Source organism: Monopterus albus, unplaced genomic scaffold (assembly GCF_001952655.1).
Source record: "Monopterus albus unplaced genomic scaffold, M_albus_1.0 scaffold29.1, whole genome shotgun sequence".
Taxonomy (NCBI): Eukaryota; Metazoa; Chordata; class Actinopteri; order Synbranchiformes; family Synbranchidae; genus Monopterus; species Monopterus albus.
Genome location: NW_018127909.1, coordinates 947556 through 967253, shown reverse-complemented (window position 1 = coordinate 967253; position 19698 = coordinate 947556). Strand labels below are relative to the sequence as shown.

At 41.6% G+C, this 19698-nt stretch overlaps 4 protein-coding genes across 14 annotated transcripts in view; all 4 read right to left on the bottom strand.

The window, feature by feature from the left end:
* Positions 1 to 1992, bottom strand: timm10 (translocase of inner mitochondrial membrane 10 homolog (yeast)). Its single transcript, XM_020596138.1, has 2 exons — positions 1789 to 1992; positions 1 to 1118 (listed from the first exon to the last, which is right to left on the bottom strand). Exons 1-2 carry the CDS (start codon positions 1857 to 1859, stop codon positions 920 to 922), a joined length of 270 nt encoding a protein of 89 aa, XP_020451794.1. The 5' UTR covers positions 1860 to 1992; the 3' UTR covers positions 1 to 919.
* Positions 1993 to 2138: 146 nt separating this feature from the next.
* On the bottom strand, positions 2139 to 4258 carry LOC109957896 (uncharacterized). Its single transcript, XM_020596137.1, has 2 exons — positions 3368 to 4258; positions 2139 to 3002 (listed from the first exon to the last, which is right to left on the bottom strand). The coding sequence occupies exons 1-2, from the start codon at positions 4107 to 4109 to the stop codon at positions 2626 to 2628; spliced, it is 1119 nt and encodes a 372-aa protein (XP_020451793.1). The 5' UTR covers positions 4110 to 4258; the 3' UTR covers positions 2139 to 2625.
* Positions 4187 to 13141, bottom strand: LOC109957942 (uncharacterized). The gene is made up of 7 exons (XM_020596202.1): positions 12645 to 13141; positions 12254 to 12369; positions 11116 to 12161; positions 9621 to 9713; positions 7552 to 8059; positions 4247 to 5236; positions 4187 to 4203 (listed from the first exon to the last, which is right to left on the bottom strand). Exons 1-7 carry the CDS (start codon positions 12656 to 12658, stop codon positions 4187 to 4189), a joined length of 2784 nt encoding a protein of 927 aa, XP_020451858.1. The 5' UTR covers positions 12659 to 13141.
* A 747-nt stretch (positions 13142 to 13888) lies between these two features.
* Positions 13889 to 19698, bottom strand: part of ctnnd1 (catenin (cadherin-associated protein), delta 1) — a 25371-nt gene continuing 19561 nt past the window's right edge. For 9 of the 11 annotated variants that reach the window (XM_020596053.1, XM_020596055.1, XM_020596060.1 and 6 more), the window contains 7 exons: positions 18341 to 18491; positions 18014 to 18209; positions 17689 to 17882; positions 16962 to 17009; positions 16749 to 16831; positions 15902 to 15956; positions 13889 to 15473 (listed from right to left, as the gene is read on the bottom strand). In XM_020596053.1, the coding sequence (XP_020451709.1) occupies positions 15415 to 15473; positions 15902 to 15956; positions 16749 to 16831; positions 16962 to 17009; positions 17689 to 17882; positions 18014 to 18209; positions 18341 to 18491 (786 nt within the window). In that variant the 3' untranslated portion in view covers positions 13889 to 15414. Of the gene's footprint in view, positions 15474 to 15861; positions 15957 to 16748; positions 16832 to 16961; positions 17010 to 17688; positions 17883 to 18013; positions 18210 to 18340; positions 18492 to 19698 lie in introns of all 11 variants that reach the window. The other 2 variants (XM_020596056.1, XM_020596057.1) reach the window with 2 other exon arrangements.

The window sequence follows — 19698 nt, the reverse complement described above, 5'->3', positions numbered from 1 at the left end:
CTCGTTAGGACATTGTTTAATTGGAGTAAATAACCCAGATGAAACAATATATATGCAAATTAAAAGCTACAACACTGTTCACACAGTGGTCAGCACAGGAAAACATCTCAATTCAACACATGGTTCAGACAGTGTACACATGCATGAAAGATGAGCAAAGTTCAGCCCGTCTTTAACACAAGTCCATATAACTAGAACGACCCAGCTATGAGTCTGTTTCAGGGCTGAACACGAGTAAACTATGCACTGTATAAAAAGACATTTTGACTCACACTACACTGCCATACACAATTAATCCAGTGCACGCCCTGATGTTTCAAGAGTTTGTACAGAACTGACAACACTGTCTTCACAACAGACAAAATGTATTTCTACTTAAACACGGTGCTGTCACCACTTCAAGTTGGCCTTCACCCTCCTTCAAAAACTACAAATCACTCTACGTCAGAGTAATTTGGGATCAAAGGTTAAAATCAGGTCATTCTGTGTGTGTACACCAAATGCTTGGTACCACAAAGCTTCAGAATTGTATTTGAGTTTCTCCACTCCATACAGCTGAAAACAAGCACAAAGTATGACATAGGAATAGCATTACATGTCCTAGGCCTTTATTCTTTTCCAGCCAATTTTCAGGTGACTTCTTGAAGACCAGGCCAAGCTGAATGTAAAACAACTGGACAGATTCAGAGGCTGGTGAATCACTGTGAGCAGTTTTAAGACATAAGCTGCTGTTGCAGAGTGCTTCAGTCCATGGTGTCATCCTCTACTGCAGGAGAGAAGGCAGTTTCTCTCAGTGGACCCCCTAAAGCATTTATTTCACTTTTTTTTTATTTTTTATTTACCCACCCATACACTGAAAACACCAGTCTCTTCTCTTAGAGAAAGCAGATGTGCTAACCCTAGACTAGTGTTTCTTTTATCAGTGTCCGCTCCCGACGGCTGCCTTCCTCATCATTTCTTCGTCCTGGACAGAGAGCTCTGTCAGCTTGCGGCCTAGCTTCTCGTGAAGGTCCAGGTACTTAGCCACACAGCGGTCCAGACACACCGACTCACCCTTCGTCAGCTCTGGCTCTTTGTAATGAGGCGGTACACACTTCCTGTGGCAGGCGTTGGTCATTCTGGGAGGGAAAGGAAGCCAGGACTCAGTCAGATTCTAAAAAAAAGTGTCAGGTGTGAAGATCAATATGGTTCCATGTGAAGACACTTTTCTGAGTATATTTTATTATGCCTGAGCACCTTCATATGGTTTCCTACCAATACTCAATTATAGCCACTGTGACAGCACCATCTGCTGGAATCATCTAAAAAACGTGACACTATTTTGACTGTTAAAATCCCAAACTAGACAGATTTGATCAGATTATAGCATCTTTTCTATACTTTTGGTGACACTGGGGCAACAATAGTGATCTTCATTATTGATTTACTGATTCTTTTATATTTTTGATAAATCACTGGACCTTTAAAACACCAGAAAATCATGACAAATGTCCACTATAATGTCCTAGAACCGTGTTTTATTGGACCAACGGGCCAAACACAAAGATATTCAACTGACTACAGCGAGGATAAAGGGAAGCACCAGATTTTCACTTCTGAGAAGCTGAAAGCATCGTGTGTGGAATTTCTGCTTAATGTCTTTAGCATTTATTAGAGCATCAAATAAGTTGTCGTCACACAGTGCTAAGTTTAATAAAGACTATGACTGAAGACCATGGGACTGTTTATTAGTGACGGGAAAGAGCACAATGGACCGATATCTTAGCAGTTAGCTTGTTTAGGCTTTACCGGTTGTACATGTCAGCCATCATTTCCACCTCCAGCTCCGCTGCCAGCTGCTGTGCCTTCATGGGATCCATATCTGCCCTTCAGTGATGCTCACACGTGGCTACAACCACATGCGCGCCGTCTTAGTTCCCCTCTGCAACGGACTACCAACAAGAAACCCGCCCGCTTCTTCTTCTGTCACCTTCAACTCTGCAAGACAACACGAGTAGAGGGTTTCCTCCCCCATTTCCGCTGTCAATAAAGTTGGATTTCATCGGAGGACAGAAACAGTGCGCCCTCTAATGGCCGCTCTCTGTATTTCGACAGTTATATTTACCAAGGTAAAATCGTGGTGTTATTACAAAAAACGCAGTTGAATGAAATGACTGTTTTTAATTAACCATAATTACACATTTTAAATAAAACAATGCACTATACAGGCTCAAAATAAGGCTTATTTTCTACAAGTGTTACTTGGAAAGGACAATGCCTTAAGTGCTTTTACCTTATACAGTCAGAATTTAAATTTCACAAAAATGTAAAATAAATTTGATAAATGGTAAATGTAAAGAACATTATGAACTCTTTTCCCAGACTTACTTTAGCATATTAATGAATATTAAACAAGCATCTAAACCTTGGACATTGAACGAAGTGAATACTGTAAATGTGTTACTTGAACATAGCTTGCAATCGCCAGACACCGATGATGAAGAAAAGCAACAGAAAACAAAGGATATACAAATCTATTACATCATAACTTCCCCACACACTGAACTTCATCTGGCATCTCTATGAACATTCATAAAACCAGAACAAAGAGAATGTCAGGCTTGGCACATCACAGTGCAGAACTACTCACACAACATGGTATAAAACTATGCCATCATCTCCAGTCACATCAATCTCGCTCATATCTTCTTCCTCCTCATTATCCAGATTTATTTTCAGGTTATGTCCATGCTCACACTCTTCTGTCTCAGCTATCATGTCTGGGGAGCAAAGCAGAACATCTACCTCTACTTCCTCGTCTGCTTCTTGACCACAGCCTGGGGTCCCGCTGATCCCACCAGTTTCCCACAAAGGTGGACCAGTTCTCTCAGGGATCTGAGGGCAGAAGTTGTGGTCTGACACCAATTTGTTTTCTTGAGGATGAGTGTCATTGTGAGACAAGCCTGTCTTTTTTACATCCGTCTGCTTTGCTGTATTCAACACCCCTGCATCACAGGTTTTTCCTGCAGAAAAATGAGGGGTATTACGTAGATCACAACTGGGACAATGTTTAAGAAAATGCACATATCTTGGTGTTCTCGCAGCACAACAGACAAAATTCAATTCACCACAATATTATTGAACTGGCAGGAATCTACAAGTCAAAGCAAATAAGTTAAAAAGTACTTAAGTATGTAAAGTTACTAAATTCATTTATTCAAGCACTGTACATAAAGCAGGTAAAAGATGTTCTTTTTAAACCTAACCATTAGATGGATTTCTGCTTTTCCCAGGTTTCTGATATAAACCTTTTACTTTCATTGTACCCAGTACATGGGATTTTTAATGTACCCATAATCAAGCTTGACTCCAAGACCAAACACCTTACCTTCAGCAGAACTCTTCAGAGGCTGCTCCGTCTCAGCTGCTAACTTGGTCACGTCTTCAAAGGACAACACCGGTTCATCACCAAACAAAATGGTCTCACTAGTTGAGCTGACTGTGTCATTTCGCCGTGTTGTCTCTTCTTCTTTGTTGTAAATATGGCTGTGATTTTCATCAACCAGGACACTGACGACAATGGGGGATTCTACACCTCCGTCCCCGTCCTGAGGATGAGCAATGTGTGTGACAGTTGTCATCTCCCCAGTTGATTCTTGAAATGTGCTCTCTCTACTAGCTGCCCCTTCACTTTCTGCATCTCTTACAGTTCCTTTGGTCTCCAGGTTTTCTTTTGACTTTCGTGTTTTACAGTGATGCAAGCCGATAAGCTTTTGAGACCCCTTCAGAGTGATCATTTGTGGCCTCCTTCTTGTCCCAATGCTTCTTAAGGCTGGGCTTATGTCATTATTGTTTGTGTCAGACTTGCCAGTGCTCTCAGTGATTATGGTCTTCAGCGGAATTGTCTTCACTTCTGTACTTCTATTTCCCCTCCTTTTTATGCACCTTATCTTTGCTTTGTCTCCCTTATCTGAATCCTCCTTTGGCAAATCCTTGTTAATTTGCGGACCTTCTCCATTGTGGCTCTCATTTTCAGCGACAGCAGGATTTTTAGGGGCACACTCCTCATGCTTTCTCTTTTGCAGTCTTCCACACTTCTGTTTGGGAAGCACAACTTCTTTATTCACCATCTTAACTTTGCGGGCCAGAGACTTTGGAACTAAAGATTTTTCAGGGCTTGTATCACTGGATGACTCATGAGATCTTTTCAGAAATCCCCTGGTCCTGTTGCGAGTGTAGTCAGAATTCACCTGAGAATCCCTCAAACGTCTTGTGATGGATGATGCGGCCATTTCTCTTTCATTCACCAGCACATTGTTGCTTGACAAACTGACTGAACAAACGCTCAAGTTCATCTGACCCATTGTTCCATCACTGACTTTTACATTTTTGTATGCAATGGGATAATTGGCAGCATGTTGTGAATGACTTGGGTGCCTTCTCTTTTTAGGTGCTATAGCATCCCCTATCATGTCACCTTCTTTGCATTTTAAACTTTCCTTCATCTTCCTAGGGTCATATTCCAGTCCCTTCCCATTCTGCTGACCAGCACATATTGTTGTGCCACGTTTCACCTTTTTCACAGCACAGGATTCTGTCCAGGTCCCCCCATTCTGTGGATTCGGTGCCAGATGTTCCTGGCATCGCTGTGTCCAACAGCTACATTTTGTATCTTGCGATAAAGACACGCTTGCATTTTTTCTGTGAGTGATGGCACTCAGAGGAAACTGTAGTGATCCAGGGTTTTCTGTGAGCCAAGGTTGCACGTGTGGAGAGGGCTGCTGCTGAATTTTATAACCAAGGTTTGCTGGGTTGTTGAGGGCAGCATGATGCTTTGTCGCTGAGGTGCATGGCCCTAATGGAGAGAGGCATCGAGGAAGCCCCAAGTCATCCATGCAAGGTAAGAAGACAGTATGCAAGGACTGTGTCTCATTTCCAGTTATCAGGGGTACAAACTCAAAGGCGTGCTGATTGTCTTGTGAAGATGATTCCTGGAATGCTGGGTAATGTAGCTTCTGCCCTGCAGAGAAGAGAGCTGAAGGTAAGGCCGGTCTTGTTGTTGGTTCTTCAGGTTGTAGATGTTCTTGGCTTTTAGTCAGTGGCATGCTCTGCTGGCTCAGCCCATCTCTGTGACCCATGGACATAACAGATGAGTGATACTGAGCAGAGCACTGCTGCTGCTGGAGAAGCACAGCACTGGGCTGTACAAACAGGCTTGAATCTGGCTGGTTGTGAGCAGTGAAACAACAGGGGGAACCTGCACAACAGGTGGGAAGACTGCTGTCAGTCCATCTTGAATTAACAAAGCCGAGGTGGCTGGTGTTAGGGTGGGAGTTGTGGACAGTGGGAGACATACAGTGTGGGCATTTAGATTGTGGACAGAGACTAAAGTCAGGCACCAGTGAAAGTGCTGGTGAGCTCATGGAGTGGAGGACTGTTATGAAACAGAAAGAAACTTGAGCTAAGATCTGAGATTCTTGTTTGCTTTAGTGCCCGACTACACTACAGTCCACTAGTGTGCACTGAATAAAACAAGATTCAGAGTTATTTGACAAGTGCTGCTCTGTGCTTAATATAGAGAGGTTGAAATTAGAGTTGAAACAATTGGTCAATTGATAGAAAACCAGCTGGCAACTACAGGATTTTGTTAACTGCTATTAAATCTGGTTCTGAACTGCGAGCTGTACTTTTTCTTCTGTAGTAGTAAAATTACCATCTACGCTTTGCACTGTTGTTGAAGCAAAGCAAGCAATCTAATGATATTGCACAATTTGCTGTGATATACAATGCTTTGTGCAAGCCTCACATCACTACAGAGGCATGTGCTGAGTTAGCACAATCCATAAAATCACAATGGTCACATTTATGAGCAAGAAGCCAGGTTGAAATGTACCAGAATTATCTGAAAACTGAACAGGAAAAATGGTTGGTGCATATGAATATTTCATATGTGTACTGATAGTCTGAATTAAACACAAAAGACAATAAAACAAACCGGGGTTATTTGGTTTTGTCTCTACCTCTGAAATTATCCCCCAAAAAAATCTATTTCGACAAGTAAGAGAACAGAGGGCCACAGGAGAGACCTTGAAAATATCAGACTCTGAGATCCAACACCCACAACACACTGCCTGAAACTGGCTGCAGGTTTGGATAGTTCAAACTTAGAATATATGGGCCTGTAAATAAAGAAGATAAAACCATAAAAACATCCAATAATCATAGTTATCCCAATTAATCTCTCCCTTGTTAAAAACGGCTACTTGTTTCCTTTGCAGGAACTCCCTAGCATGCAAGGCACACTGCCAGTGCTGGCCTGAGCATCAGCCTAAAATTCAGCAAAAGATCACAGACAAAAGCCTACACATCTTTCAGTTTTTTCTAGGGGTGTGACAATACACTTCGCTCACGAGATGAGACGGTATTTTAACACTTTTTGAGAAATCTTCAATGACGATATATGACTGGAAAAATATTTTATTGAACTGAAAGTCACAAAATGCAAAACAGTGCAGGTGCATTTTGAAATGTTTTAGGTAATCATCTTGTAACGAATGTCGCTTAAATTCTGCTTTCTGGGTATGAATGATCATATGCAGTAAAAGGCAGCAATATGCAGGCACTGTGAAAGGTTTTGCCACAAACTCAACTGGCTTCTCTCCTATAGGATTTTACGAGTCTCTTCAGACCTTAGAACTGTTCATCAGCTTATAACTTCTAACTGTACCAATAAATGTTTGAAACGAATCAACTAGATCACTAATCACACTGATCAGCTTTTTCCACATATTTTTCAATTTTCCACTGGACTGAGGAGGCAAACAGTCAGCGTCAGAGTTAAAGAACTAGCATTAACTTTATCCACTTGCAGAGCAGTCCATATACAGTACATCCATGCTATATACAGTGTGCTGACCTCAGCAACAGCTGTATCCTAACGTTGGCTTAGCTAGCCTTACTAGCGTGCTAATAACATGCTAGAAGAGTTGGATCTCTGACAGCGTTATGTAAAATGGAGAAAAGGAGCTGTCCACAGATGGCATGTCATCATGGTTATCGTGCTTTTGTGTGTGTGTGTGTTTGTGTGTGTATATATGTGAGCAGCACATGCACAACTCACGGCACTACACTGGAATGGGATTGAACCTATTTTAAACCAATATGTGGCGGTCAGTGTTGATATTGTGGGGACTTACCTCAAATCAATCAATATATGAGAAACCGTGATGTGTGACCTTCGAACTGAACTCCTTTCCACAAAATGAGCATATAAAAGTGGCAGCGGCTGCTGATGCTGGCCACTGCTCTTGTTCTGTTATGTTCTGATACCGTGAAACAGTTTTCACCTTGACCATAAATATCATCACATTTCACTATCACGACATCTCGTGGTACGAGAGCTCATCACACCCCTAGTTTTTTTTCCCCTTAACATAACTAATTAATAACTAAGAGATGATAAATAATACTGATAATCTGAACTGATGCACAATAAAATCAATCATGGTTCTGCAAACCTTTTCTGTCAATTAACAAAAATCATATCTAAAGAAAACTAATCTGTCCACATACCTGTATTTGCTGATGATTGCTGACTTTGTGTCCCCAAATCCTGGCAAAGCGCACACACTGCTGCACTGACAGCAGTGTGCATCTGACTGTCCTCTGCCTCATTCTGTGAGTCTAGGACCTGGCAACTGCTCTCTACTCTGTCATGGCTTGGTTGGGGGTGAAGAGATGCCTTGCAGTCTCTCTCCAAGTTGGGCAAGATGTTGAGGCCTATCATGATGTCCTCCAGCAGCTTCTCTAGCTGCTCGTCGGACTCCTCTACAGAGTCCTGAGGCTGGGGTAGCAGGGCTGCCTCAACACCGTCGTTTTGGTTTGGGGTGAAGCAGTCACTGGAGGGAGGCTGACTGTCACTGGAGGGACTGGACTGAGGTGGTAGCTTTGGGGTGCCGGTGGTAGCAGGCAGAAGAATTGGGGCATCTGGTTTACAAACTACGCTCACATCAACAGCAGAGGGAGGAGGTTGGGTTGTGGGCATAAGGTCTGTCTGTGGCTCTCTGTGGTTGGAGCCATCCTTATAAAAAGTGAATCACAGGGTTTTTTTTGTTAAGTTTAGTTTGATTTAATTCACAATAATCATTAAATGTGACCCTTCACAAAAAATAAACAAAGAAATCAATACAGTTTTAATGTTTTTAGCATTCTACTTACAACCATTACAAAGTAGAAAATCAGCCACAGCATAAAGATTTGACACCAACGCCCACTAAATCTGATTTTAGTTCCCCAAAGGTCCATTCAAAACTAAACACATTCCTACAGATTACAGCACAGTTGGACAATTAGTGTTATGACGATCTTTATTATTTCAGTCTTTATGGACTCGTGCACCCAATTTAAAGTGCTTGCAATTGTTAATGCTTTAAAACAAAATTCAGTTGATACTGTTTACAATAAACTTTTGACCAGACTTTACTTGAGGCTTGCACATGTTTCCTAGTTTACAACAACACTGGTCACCACAGTTAACAATTAGCATGGTCCTCTTTCAACAAGCAAGGCTCACAAAAGCAGACAAATGAGTTAATACTGTTAATGCCATTTATCAAGACCAGATTTTACCTCATTTTAATATTATCACCTACCTTTTTTATGAATTTATCCCCATTTTAATTATTCAAAGTTAGAACTGATCATCTGTATAAAAGTTAAGCATTACTGGCGATACATTATAATATGGCATGTTTTAGCTCTTTTATTTCATAATGTATATGCTCCAGCATGACATTTTACTGATGTAGATTTGTTTTTAGACATTTAGACAATGAAGTAATGGGAATGTATCCGATGCGGAATCAGCATGGCTGTGATGCCACTGATCCCAGGTGGAGCCCGGCTTCAGGCAGCAACTCACTAAAACAACTCACCAAAATGTCAGCCTGTCCACCCAAACCACTCTCTACGCCACCATCTCGCCTTCCGCTTACCCTGCTTTGTAAAGAACCTGCGTCATGTCCATCAGGACTTTCACAAAGTAACATCTGCCGATATTGGATCGCAGAGTATGTTGCATAATAAACACCCTAACTCTGTGAACAGTACTGTTCTGTTAATTAGCACGGGAACTAGTACAACCCAGCTTTGTACGGTAGCTGTATTTAGAAATGTGACAGAGTTACATAGTCGGTCCAAAGTAAAACTTGTTTATCTTTTAAGGTCTTCCACTCTCATACAAAATGCATGTATTATGTGGACTACTCTCTTTTAAACTAAAATCTTGCTGTATGATCTACTGTCAACAACGAGCTACTCCTCTAACCCGTCTCTAGGGCTGGGTATCATACAAAAATTTTCGATACCGGTACCTTGACTTATGCCTACATCATACTTTTTTCAATACCAATTTTACCACAGCCTTAAGTTCTATTAACATTAACAACAATAAATAAAGATTCAGAAAAGCATTTTTCGATACTCGATGGTATTTAAGTAATACGATCAATGCCATAAAAGCACTGCCTGTCGCTGCACCACCAACATTAATTGTTCAGTACATAAAAACATCACAGCATCTAATCAAATCAAAGTGAACTGGCTGACAAGTGTGTATATAAATTAGCTTCACGCTTATCTACCTGTCTCTGAAAGGCAAATGGCTCAGTCTCATCCGGGTCTTGCATGCTTACCACCTCCCATGTTTCTCCTTTAGTTCTCCTCCTCAGCTTCACCTGTGCAGAAGGAAGAGAATATGGTGATTCTGAGAAAAGACAGCAAGGCCCCCTGCACACTCGTGACAGTCTGAGGACATCACAAACACATCAGAGCCAAGATGATTCTGTCATGAAACAAACTTTAGAATTTTTTGGTTTGGAGATATAGGATATTAATTGGTGTGACAATAGTGGATGCCGAGGATAGAGTTGGGTGGAAACAGATGATTCGCTGGGGAACAGCCGAAAGTAGAAGAAGGCATACAGACTAAAAACTGACAATGATTTACCTCTACTCATGGTTAATGTCTGTCAGTGGGTCAGTCCTATATTAGCTTGTTCGCCTGTACCTAGACCTCCATGTTGTTCAGAAACAATTAAAAACATCAGTGAAACATACTGCTGCACTGGGTAACATTTCTTTATTAGCAAACCCCAAACCTGAGCGTGAGGAGCTAATGGAATGTAAACAAAACTGAGAGCTCATGCAGTTGAGTACTGACCTGTGCTAACTTCAGGAAACCATGGCCACTCAGAAACTTTGGGGCAACATAGTCAGGTCCGGGGTTTTGTAATGAATACCACTGTCACCCAGCACAGCACTGCGTTTCCCTAATGTGTTTTAATGGTTTTGCAGAACAGCAGAGGTCTATCGCACAGATGAACAAGCTAACTCAGGACTGAGAGCCGACGGACATTAACCATGAGAAGAGGTCATTCATTGTCAGTTTTAGTCTCTGTATAGACTGCTGAAAATATTATTAATACAGAAGATGACCAGTCTTATCCTGTAAAATCCTCACAGAGGCCTCAGTTAGGCCTTCCTTGCCCCCCCCCCCAAGGAAGAGAGGTAAAGACCAAGTCTGGTTTTGTAGACAAATTTCTCACTCACAGCTGTTTATGAACTTTTCTTCCAAATAACCACTTTCTGTGAAGTCTCCTAACATCATTTTATAATTTGCTGAGCTTTAGTTTTACATTAATTTGTCAACTCTATAACACAGGATACAATGAGATAATCTCTGTTGATCTACAAGGGAAAAGTATCACAGAGCAGAAGAACAAGAACAGATGCATAGATAACTTTAAAACGACTTAAAAACAAACTAGAATTGAAGACTAGCCTATACGCTTTATGAACATATATTTTATGCACAAGTGACGAATGAAAAACAATATAAAAAAGGTACTAAATACTACATACACTACATACATAAAATGCAACTAAAAGTGTGTATTGGGACACAAAAGTCAAACGACATTAGGAGCCACGAGTTTCAAGAAAATTGCACATGAATAAGAAATTCCAGTCAAGGGAATGAAATCAGATGAGGGCTAATATTTTAGACTTAATGTATAAACTGCCAAAAACACTTTCAGGTTATTCACTAAGTAATGCACAAGTATCACAACTCCTTACCTTGATAGAAATGTGTGTGGTCTCAACCATCTGTTGCATCTGCTTCACCAGGGAAGGGCCCCTCACTCCCTCACTGGCAGGTGCATGCACCACCTCTGCACACCTGCCTCTTTCTTCTCCTACAGTCTCATCTCTGCTGGCATGGCTGGGCTGCTCTCTGTTTTCTCTTCTGTCAGCCATCTCATCATTTGGGTTTCCATTCTCCAGTCCTGTCGCTTTCTCAGCCAGCACCTGTGTGCTGTCCCCACACCCATATGACCGTAGGCTGGTGAAGGGGTTTGAGTCCCCAGTAAGGGGAACAGGGAAGGCTGTCATGTTGTTGGACAAAGCTGGAATTGACTTGGGATTTATTACACTGCCAGAGGATTGACCTGATGTAGATTCTCCATCATTTGTTGCTCCATTGGGCATACTAGGAATGACTGGGCCAGACGTGAAGCAAAGCTGTTTATCAAGTGTGATGATCTGAGGTTCCCACATGGCAGAAAAATCCAAATTCGGAGCTACAGAAGGCACAGACTCTGGGGCCGAGTGTGTAGTTTGGCCAAAGAAATTAACAAAACTTTCCACTGACTTTTCAACAGCTTTGACGGTCTGTGTACCTGTGGAAACATACCTTCTGTTTTCAGCTGGAGAATAGGTCTCTCTCTCTCCAGCCAGCTCAGCCTGAACTTGTGCATCCCACATTTTCCTGCTTTCACCCCTCTCACTGCCATAAAAGCCAGTGTCACTACAACTCCCGGCCCTCTGCCTCTTCTCCTGTAATTGCCCTTCCTTCGCCATCCCATCTTTCTGTCCTTCAGCTAAGTCTGCGATTCCAAACTGCCGTGCCACAGCCAGCACATCACTCTGCTGAAGGCTCCCTGTTACCTCTAACTTCCCAGAGTACAGAAGACCAACCACCTTCAGCAGGGTATGGGCCTTCACAGACTGGAGCTGGAGTCGACGCTTCTGTCCGCATGGAGGAGACGGGGACGTTGACAGCTTCTGAAACAAGTAGGGGCTGAGAGCTGCCAGGACACAACTGTGGGTTGGCACTGAGATACCTTATAAAGAAAATCCATAAAAAGGTTGTTGTTTTTTTCTCATTACCTTCATTTCAAACTTTTAAGTATGCTTGACCACGGCTCACCCTTACCCTCAGTTTGTAACAGAGTATCACAGAACTCAGCACTGTTTTGTTGTCTCTGCAGCTCACCAAGAAGCTGCATCTCATAGCCAGGCCACCAGTACCTCTGCATGTCCACATAGACACTGGGAAATTAGAAGAACAGAAGAAGAAAGGACTGACTTGGATGAAGACACACACAGAAAATACCTGGAACTGCTGGTAGCAGTGCGACATCCTCTCAAAACTTTAACTTAGCCTATAAATAAATTGTTGTTCTTGATGTTTTATTTATCAAACTAACTTTAAAATGTTTTTTTTATTCTGTCTTATTTTATTACGCACACTGTAAAGCACTTTGAACTTGTAGCGTGAATGAAAGAATATTTTATAGAGGTCATTTATATATAAATTAACTTACAGCAGCACTGACATCACTGAAACTGTCGTTTCACACGTGGTTGAAAAATGTAGCTCCCTACTCGATTTTCTAAAAACAGGGTAAGGAGTAGTTAGCCTCAGTTAGCAGGTGTCAGCTAACCACGGCGTGGAGGTGTAAAACTGGTCAATGTCTGACAAACGTTTTAGCTACTTTTGGGGGTAGCTTAAGTTATATTTCCCACTTCCAATTATATTTTCTGCCTTAGCCGACCTCCTTTAGCCAAGGGTATAATTTGACAAAACATTTCTTTGGTGAGTCTCCTGACTTTTATCATTACGTAATTAAACATCTTCTGGCCGTTGTGATTAATCATTAGCTAGAAAAAAGAAAAAAAAAGTTGTTGGAGCGAAAAACTATTCATTTAAATGGTAATGCACTGTCCATCTTATTCAGTTTGGTTAATTAGAGTGAAAGTTTAGCTAATTAAGACAATTTAATCTAGCAAAGCACACTGCAACACAACTCAGTAAACAACTTTAACGTTAACGCGTTGTAGTTTAAAAACTGCGCTTACCAGTATTTTTCTTTTGCACAAGTAGAGGTGTTTTACACATTTAAAACTATGTCAAAAGCCTCACTCCCGAAATCAAGCTGGCAGACGTTCATCACGTCGCCGCCGCCACTTCGAGTCTCACAGCGACACCTGCTGGCCGCTCTGACAAACAGAACAGAGCTCGCATTAAGGTGACAGCCATCTGCTAGCTGAGCTCCAGAGCTTATTTCCACAGTGGACTGGCTCATTACACAGCAATGCGATCAACGAGAGGCAAACAAAGGCTCTGAGAAATCATTTTCTTTTTTATTAAAAACAGTATTGCTAGTTACGTAATTCATTCATAAATGAGAATGTGCAACTTTAAGAGCAAAGGCAAAGAGATTATGGTGTAGTCCAAAATCAGTTTTCTTCCATTAGTGTTTCAGTATCCGAAGACTGTTGGAGGATTTTGTTTAGCTAACACGGTTTACATTTAATGAAGACAAACTGGATGTTTTCAATCAAAACATAAAAACTGATTGCATATGCATTCACCCAGAGCACCCAAAACAAACCCAAATAATATAAAAAGAAATACATAAACCATTAAAATTAACAAATATTCTCTGGTATATATATATATAGTTCGAATGTGCTGTTATTTCTCTCCACTTTTTCTAATAAATTCTGGTCTATGCTTCCTTACATAGCTTCTCTAACACAAACCCTTGCTCTCTCTTTTAGGCAGTCCACTCATGAAGGCAACTTGTTACTTTGGGAAAATAAGGCTTCCTCTGTCATGTTTCAATTGACATGGAAAATAAAGGGTGGAAAAAAGGGGAAAATACACATTATACTCCCTAGTGCTTCTTTTAATCATCCAGTCAGTAAGTATCTACATCTCACTCTGCACTAATATGCATCGGGTTTTCTACAGAATGAGCACTGTACTAAAGAAACTGACAGTCTTCTCCCATGTACTGTTCTGTACCAGGTTGGTGAAGTAAATTATACAGAACTCAAAAGAGTTTTATACCCCATAAAAAACAACCCCAATAACAAGAATCACTCTTACATACATACATACATACAGGGTCACACGTTCAATACCAGTTTTACTTGCCCAATAGAAAACTGCTGAGTTCCATGTACAGTATTCTCAACTTGTAAGAAAGAACTACAGAGACACCTTGATTGGTAATGTTGGACACATCCTATCCTGAATGAGTGAGGCACTCCAGTTAGAAGACTGCCTTTGACAGTGGACTATGTACACGATTACACGATCTGCAGATGAAAGGAAATGCACCTGCTGAATCCTGTGATATGTCCCATGAATTACAAAGGTTAAGGAGCATACATTTAACAAAAGGATAGAAACATAGCACAGACTATACTGTCTATTCTAGCAGGTGAAGAATAACTTGTCTGCTCTATTTCTGTACGCTATATCTATGCATTACAGTCAAATACAGAAAATGCACCACCCCTATGCACCTTGGCAATGATCTGTCACCGACACAAAGCAGATGACAATTTTAAGCGTAGTCGCTGCAGAAAGTCTGAGTGAGTGAAGTTCTTGCATTCATAACTGGCAGTCACAGCAGTGTCATTTGGCACGTGTACATTACTGTGGTACAGAGCAAAGCAAGAAGCAAAAAAGCACAACCAAAACAAACTTTACACATATCTGACCAGATCTTTAAACCCTGGTTTTCATTGGTAGGTTTTTTTTTTGTTTGTTTTTTTTTTAGCATTTAAATTATCAGAGAAAGGGAAAAGGAAAACATGATATACCTTCCAATTTCTTCAGAACAGTGTAATAACCATTTTTGTAAAATTTTAGCAAAAGGTTCTGATAAACAGTCCCTTTATTTTAGTCTATGGTGCAACCTCCAAGAATTACAAAAGTCTTCAGATGAAGCCACAGTCTCTTTTTATTCAGGAGACCTTTAGTGCTGTCCAGGCAAGTCATAGTGTTGCTGCATGGAGATGTAGTGTTGTGGCCACAGTATCTGAGTGGTTAGTGTTTTCTCTTCAGAGCTTAGGGACTCGCAGAACTCAAAGTGGTCATAGTGTCATATCCGGTTGTCCACAGGGGGCGTAGATCCACGTCAGTTTCTCATGTGGTTTCATTAGTGTGTCAGCTGTAATTAAGGAATGTAGCAAAGAGAAAGAAGAGAATCTGCATAAGAAGTAAAGAGGGAAAGAAGAGTTGAGTGTAAAGGATGGAGTTTAGTCCCATCGATAGTGTAGTGGTTCCCCGTTGTCAGTTCAGCAAGGACAGTAGGTGGGAGGAGGCTGTCGTCTTGTGATGCATACAATCAATTTTTCTAGAAGAGAAGAAAAGTGTGGGAATTGATCATGTTGAGCAGCTAATGTGAGGTGTTCATGCCCAGGTGGGAAGAATAGCACATTTTTGATTCACACAAGTACAAAATACAATACTCCATAGTGGCTGTGGGCAACAAAGTCACCACACAGACAAAAACATACACAAACTGTGCAGAGAGGAAAAAATAAAAATCACATTAGTGGAGAACAAAAATCTGTGACACTATGCACCAGCAGGGGGCGAAAAAACAGCCCAAATACAGTACAATGGGAGCTCACTGACAACACCGGTCACTATCAAACACACAAATAGTCACAGTTCTTAATACAACTAAGATATTAGGCCATGCAGTGAATTGAGAGGAGCAGCCAGTGGGACACACATACCATGCGTTGACATGCAGTATGACAATGGGTGTAGCCTAACCATCGTAAGATTCCATTAGAGGCAAAGAGGCCCGCCTCTCCCCATACATCCCTCCCTGAGAGAGAGACAAAAAAATAGTGTGATAGACAAAGCCAGAGAGAGGAAGGAGAGAGAGAGAGAGAGAGAGAAACAAGGCACAAAGCAAGGAGGGGGTGAGTTAAGGAAGGAAAAAGATGTTTAAGCGTCCAAAGCATGTAAAAGAAGGAAACAGACAACAGGATAGAGTAAAGTAGAGGGAAATAAGGCATCAGGTGAAAAAGAAGGAAGGGTTATAGAAAGTTAGTTCAATGTTAGGTCATGTTTCGGGGCCAAAAAAGAACACCGGTGAGAAATTATGTGCAAGACATCAACCACAGTGCTCTAAAGAGACGTGCATCAACATGCTGTCTGTGGGCGTGTATAAGAATGTGATCGTTCACGCACTTTTTTCTGAACTGTAAGTGAGGTTGCTGTGTACCTTCTGAGCTTCCAGATTTCATGATAAGTGCATTCTAGATAATTCACCTTTTTTCTACCTCTCCCTATCTACACCCAGCTTTGCGACAGGAGACTCCACATTGACTTCTGCTGAATCAACAGGAACTGTTTCACGACGCAAACCCTATTTGTAAATGGGGGAAGTACCATCCTGTCAAGTTCTACTCTACAGGAAGTATTTAAAACTCCTAAATGATGGTCTTGTCTGTACTATTTTCACAATTACATGTTCTAAAATACCTCTGACATTGGAGTCAGGAAAGGAATGTAGCAAGTATGCGGTAGAGTTTGTTAGGAGTAAGAAAGTGAAGTAATTCTCATTAAGGTGCAATCAAGCAGGGCCATGTGCGCACATGTGGCCAGCATATACCTGTACGACATCTTTGTCAGCAGGTTCGAGTGTGTTGTCCAGAGTGTTCTTTCTCCCTCTCTGGTCCAGTGTGGAATAGGCATCTGGAGAAGAAAAGCATGTTAATCTGAGGTGTGTGTGAGAAAGTATCATCTGTTATAAATGCGCATTTCTCATTAGCCATGTGTGATTCTGATCAGGTGTTATGTGAATGTTTTCTGCTCTCACACCTACCTGGTCCCATGTCATTCATTGGAATCGTTTCTCGGTCCCCTTTGCCACCTGTGAGTGAAACACAAAGTGAACATCAACATCACTGTTTCTCTGTCACGTTAAAGGTTTCTATTCCCTCAGAGAGGCAACTGGAGCATCTCCTGCCAAAGATAGAAGAGTGTATAGGTGTGTAACTGTTTGGTATCATGACCCATCATGCATTTACATATACATAATTTACATTAGCTTGTTGTGTGACAGGTGAGGTTAGGGAAACTTACAAATCAGTGCCAGAGAGCTTAAAAATCCCTATTAAAAGAAAATGTACTATGCACTGTGGTGATGGACAACCCTAGTGGGGATTATCCGACATGTTCAGATGTACTAAACCCTAAACACGCCAAGCAGGTTGAGACAGACGCAATTAATTGCAAATCCAATTTAATTCACATAAGTTTACAAAATTCCATTATCATATTACTGGAACTACCTCTGAAGTGCAACACACACACACAAACATTCAGAGAAACTGTCACAAGTGTGGATTCTTTGCAACACTGCCACAGTAGTTTGTAGACCTAGGAGAGGTTTACTGAGTGTTGGTGAAATACAAGTCAGAGTCAGACTTGTGTGGAAACAATCCTTTAACTGGACAGAAGAGCTAGGTGTTGAGACACTACTGATTTGATTTCATCACTTTAACTTGGCGCTGTTGGGGCTTGAAGAGTTGCACACTTTGATTCCTGACCTTTGTTTATGAGCGGCAGAGTGCTGTCCTCATATCCGCCATTGGTCCGGATGGTGTTGTTGGGAGGGTTTAGGTTGACCATGAAGTCTGTCTTCTTCCAACCGTCCTTCTCCAAAGTGCGCCGCAGCTCCTTGTAGCCCCACACCGTCTGCAGCACCAGGCCGGCTCCACGCACCTCCCGCTCAGAACGATTACTGGTGATCCCAGTGGTAAAGAGGTGGTGAGGGGTGAAGGCAGGTTATTCAAAACAGAAAATTCAGTGTGCTACCAATTTGGAGACAAGGACAGAAAATCATCTAAAAAAAAGAAGTCCATCAGCCCTCACCCATCCTTGTTAATGAGCACCAATCTCTCAATGCCCTGTGAGGCCCTGAGGGTCTTTGCTGCTTCCAGACTAGAGCCCAGCACCTCCTGGAGCGTGCTCAATACCGACACCACTGTCCCTTCGGACAGCGCTCGCACTGGCTGACTCTGACCACCACCAGGCAGGTCAGCCACCAGATGGGGCACCGCATGTTTACCTAATGACACAACAAGAGGTCAAACATTAAAGCACACTTAAATATTTGCCCTATCCTGTTGATATAAGTCCAGTACTTTTAGATTACATGACTTCCTGAAACACAAACACCGAAATCACTCCAAGTCTCACCTAATAGATCTCTGTTGCGTGCATCAATAGCCAGGTTGCGGAGGGCTCCAGACATGGCATGGACCACACGGTCGTTGCCATGGGCCAGCAGCTCAGTCATCATGGGTAGACCCTTCTCTTTGCGCACTAAGGCACGGATGTATCGCCCATACTAAACAAAGACAGACATTTTTTTTCTTTTTTTTTTAATCAAACTATGTAACCTGTGACAGACTTATGACCTGTCCAGGATGTACAATGCATGCCGGAATAAGCTCCATCCCCTTTTCAAACCTAAACAAAATAAGTGGGTGTAGAAAGTGATTAGACAGACTATTTGGATAAGCAAAAAGTGTTATGTCAAAATCATTCACTACATTTTCAGGATTCTCAATATTCAGATGCACATTAAACATTAGACTTTTGTGACACATAAGCCAATTCATCTGCTTGATGACAAATGAAGGTGATCCCAGCAGCAGGCACACCACTGTCTCTCATTCAGCATTTTCATGTTTTCCAACTGTTGTTACACTCCACTATTAAATAAAACATGTTTTCATTTTATAAGTGGTCTTCCTTTGCAAGAAGAATCGAATATTTGAACCATCTAAATTTACTCTCAAGTACATCCATAAAGAGAAATGCACAGAGCAGGTTTTGGTTACATTTGCATTGAAACATCAATGAGAATACACAGTACATTTACAGCATTTTGTAGAGAATCCAGCCCAGAGAAATTATTGCACTGTATTCATAATGAAGACAGGCAAATACAGCATTAGATATCTTTCCCAAGGACACTTATCTGAGGGTTGTACCAATATTCACATTCGCAAGTTGCTAGATTACTCGATTGTCTCAATAATCTGTGTGTGAGGCAGTCTTAACCTCATGACACAGTATACAGAGAGTGTCACAGAAGACTGTTTAAAGGAGGTATGTCCAATCTTTTCTCTGCAGTAATGTGTAAATTTTCTAGGCTGGGACAAGGTCAAAGTGGTAAGTGAGATCACATTATCATGTTGGAAAAGGGGGTGTAATTAATCAGTGGTCCCCAACCCCCGGGCCGCGGACCAGTACCGGTCCGTGGATCAATTGGTACCGGGCCGCACAAGAAATCATTAATTATTTCCGTTTTATTTATTATCCGAGTCTGAACGATCTTTTATTTTGAAAAATGACCGCATTCTCTCGGTTACATCTCGGTCACTTGAGCGCCAAAACTAGCTTACTTGTGGACATATTCAGCCTGCTCAATGAACTCAATCTGTCCCTTCAGGGGAAAATGATAACTGTCTTCAAGTTGGCAGATAAAGTAGCTGCATTTAAAGCCAAACTGGATTTGTGGGGACGGCGCGTCAACAGAGGCATTTTGG

Bases quoted from the DNA above. Each gene is read 5' to 3' on its own strand.
- LOC109957896 (XM_020596137.1), bottom strand. From the start codon at position 4,109: ATGGTGAATAAAGAAGTTGTGCTTCCCAAACAGAAGTGTGGAAGACTG. The intron at 3,003-3,367 runs GTAAGGTGTTTG...ATTTTTCTGCAG, and splicing joins TCTGAAGAGTTCTGCTGAAG to GAAAAACCTGTGATGCAGGG.
- timm10 (XM_020596138.1), bottom strand. From the start codon at position 1,859: ATGGATCCCATGAAGGCACAGCAGCTGGCAGCGGAGCTGGAGGTGGAA. The intron at 1,119-1,788 runs GTAAAGCCTAAA...TTTCCCTCCCAG, and splicing joins ATGGCTGACATGTACAACCG to AATGACCAACGCCTGCCACA.
- LOC109957942 (XM_020596202.1), bottom strand. The intron at 9,714-11,115 runs GTAAGGAGTTGT...CCTTCTGCACAG, and splicing joins CCACACACATTTCTATCAAG to GTGAAGCTGAGGAGGAGAAC. The intron at 8,060-9,620 runs GTAGATAAGCGT...ACTTTTTATAAG, and splicing joins CATTTGCCTTTCAGAGACAG to GATGGCTCCAACCACAGAGA.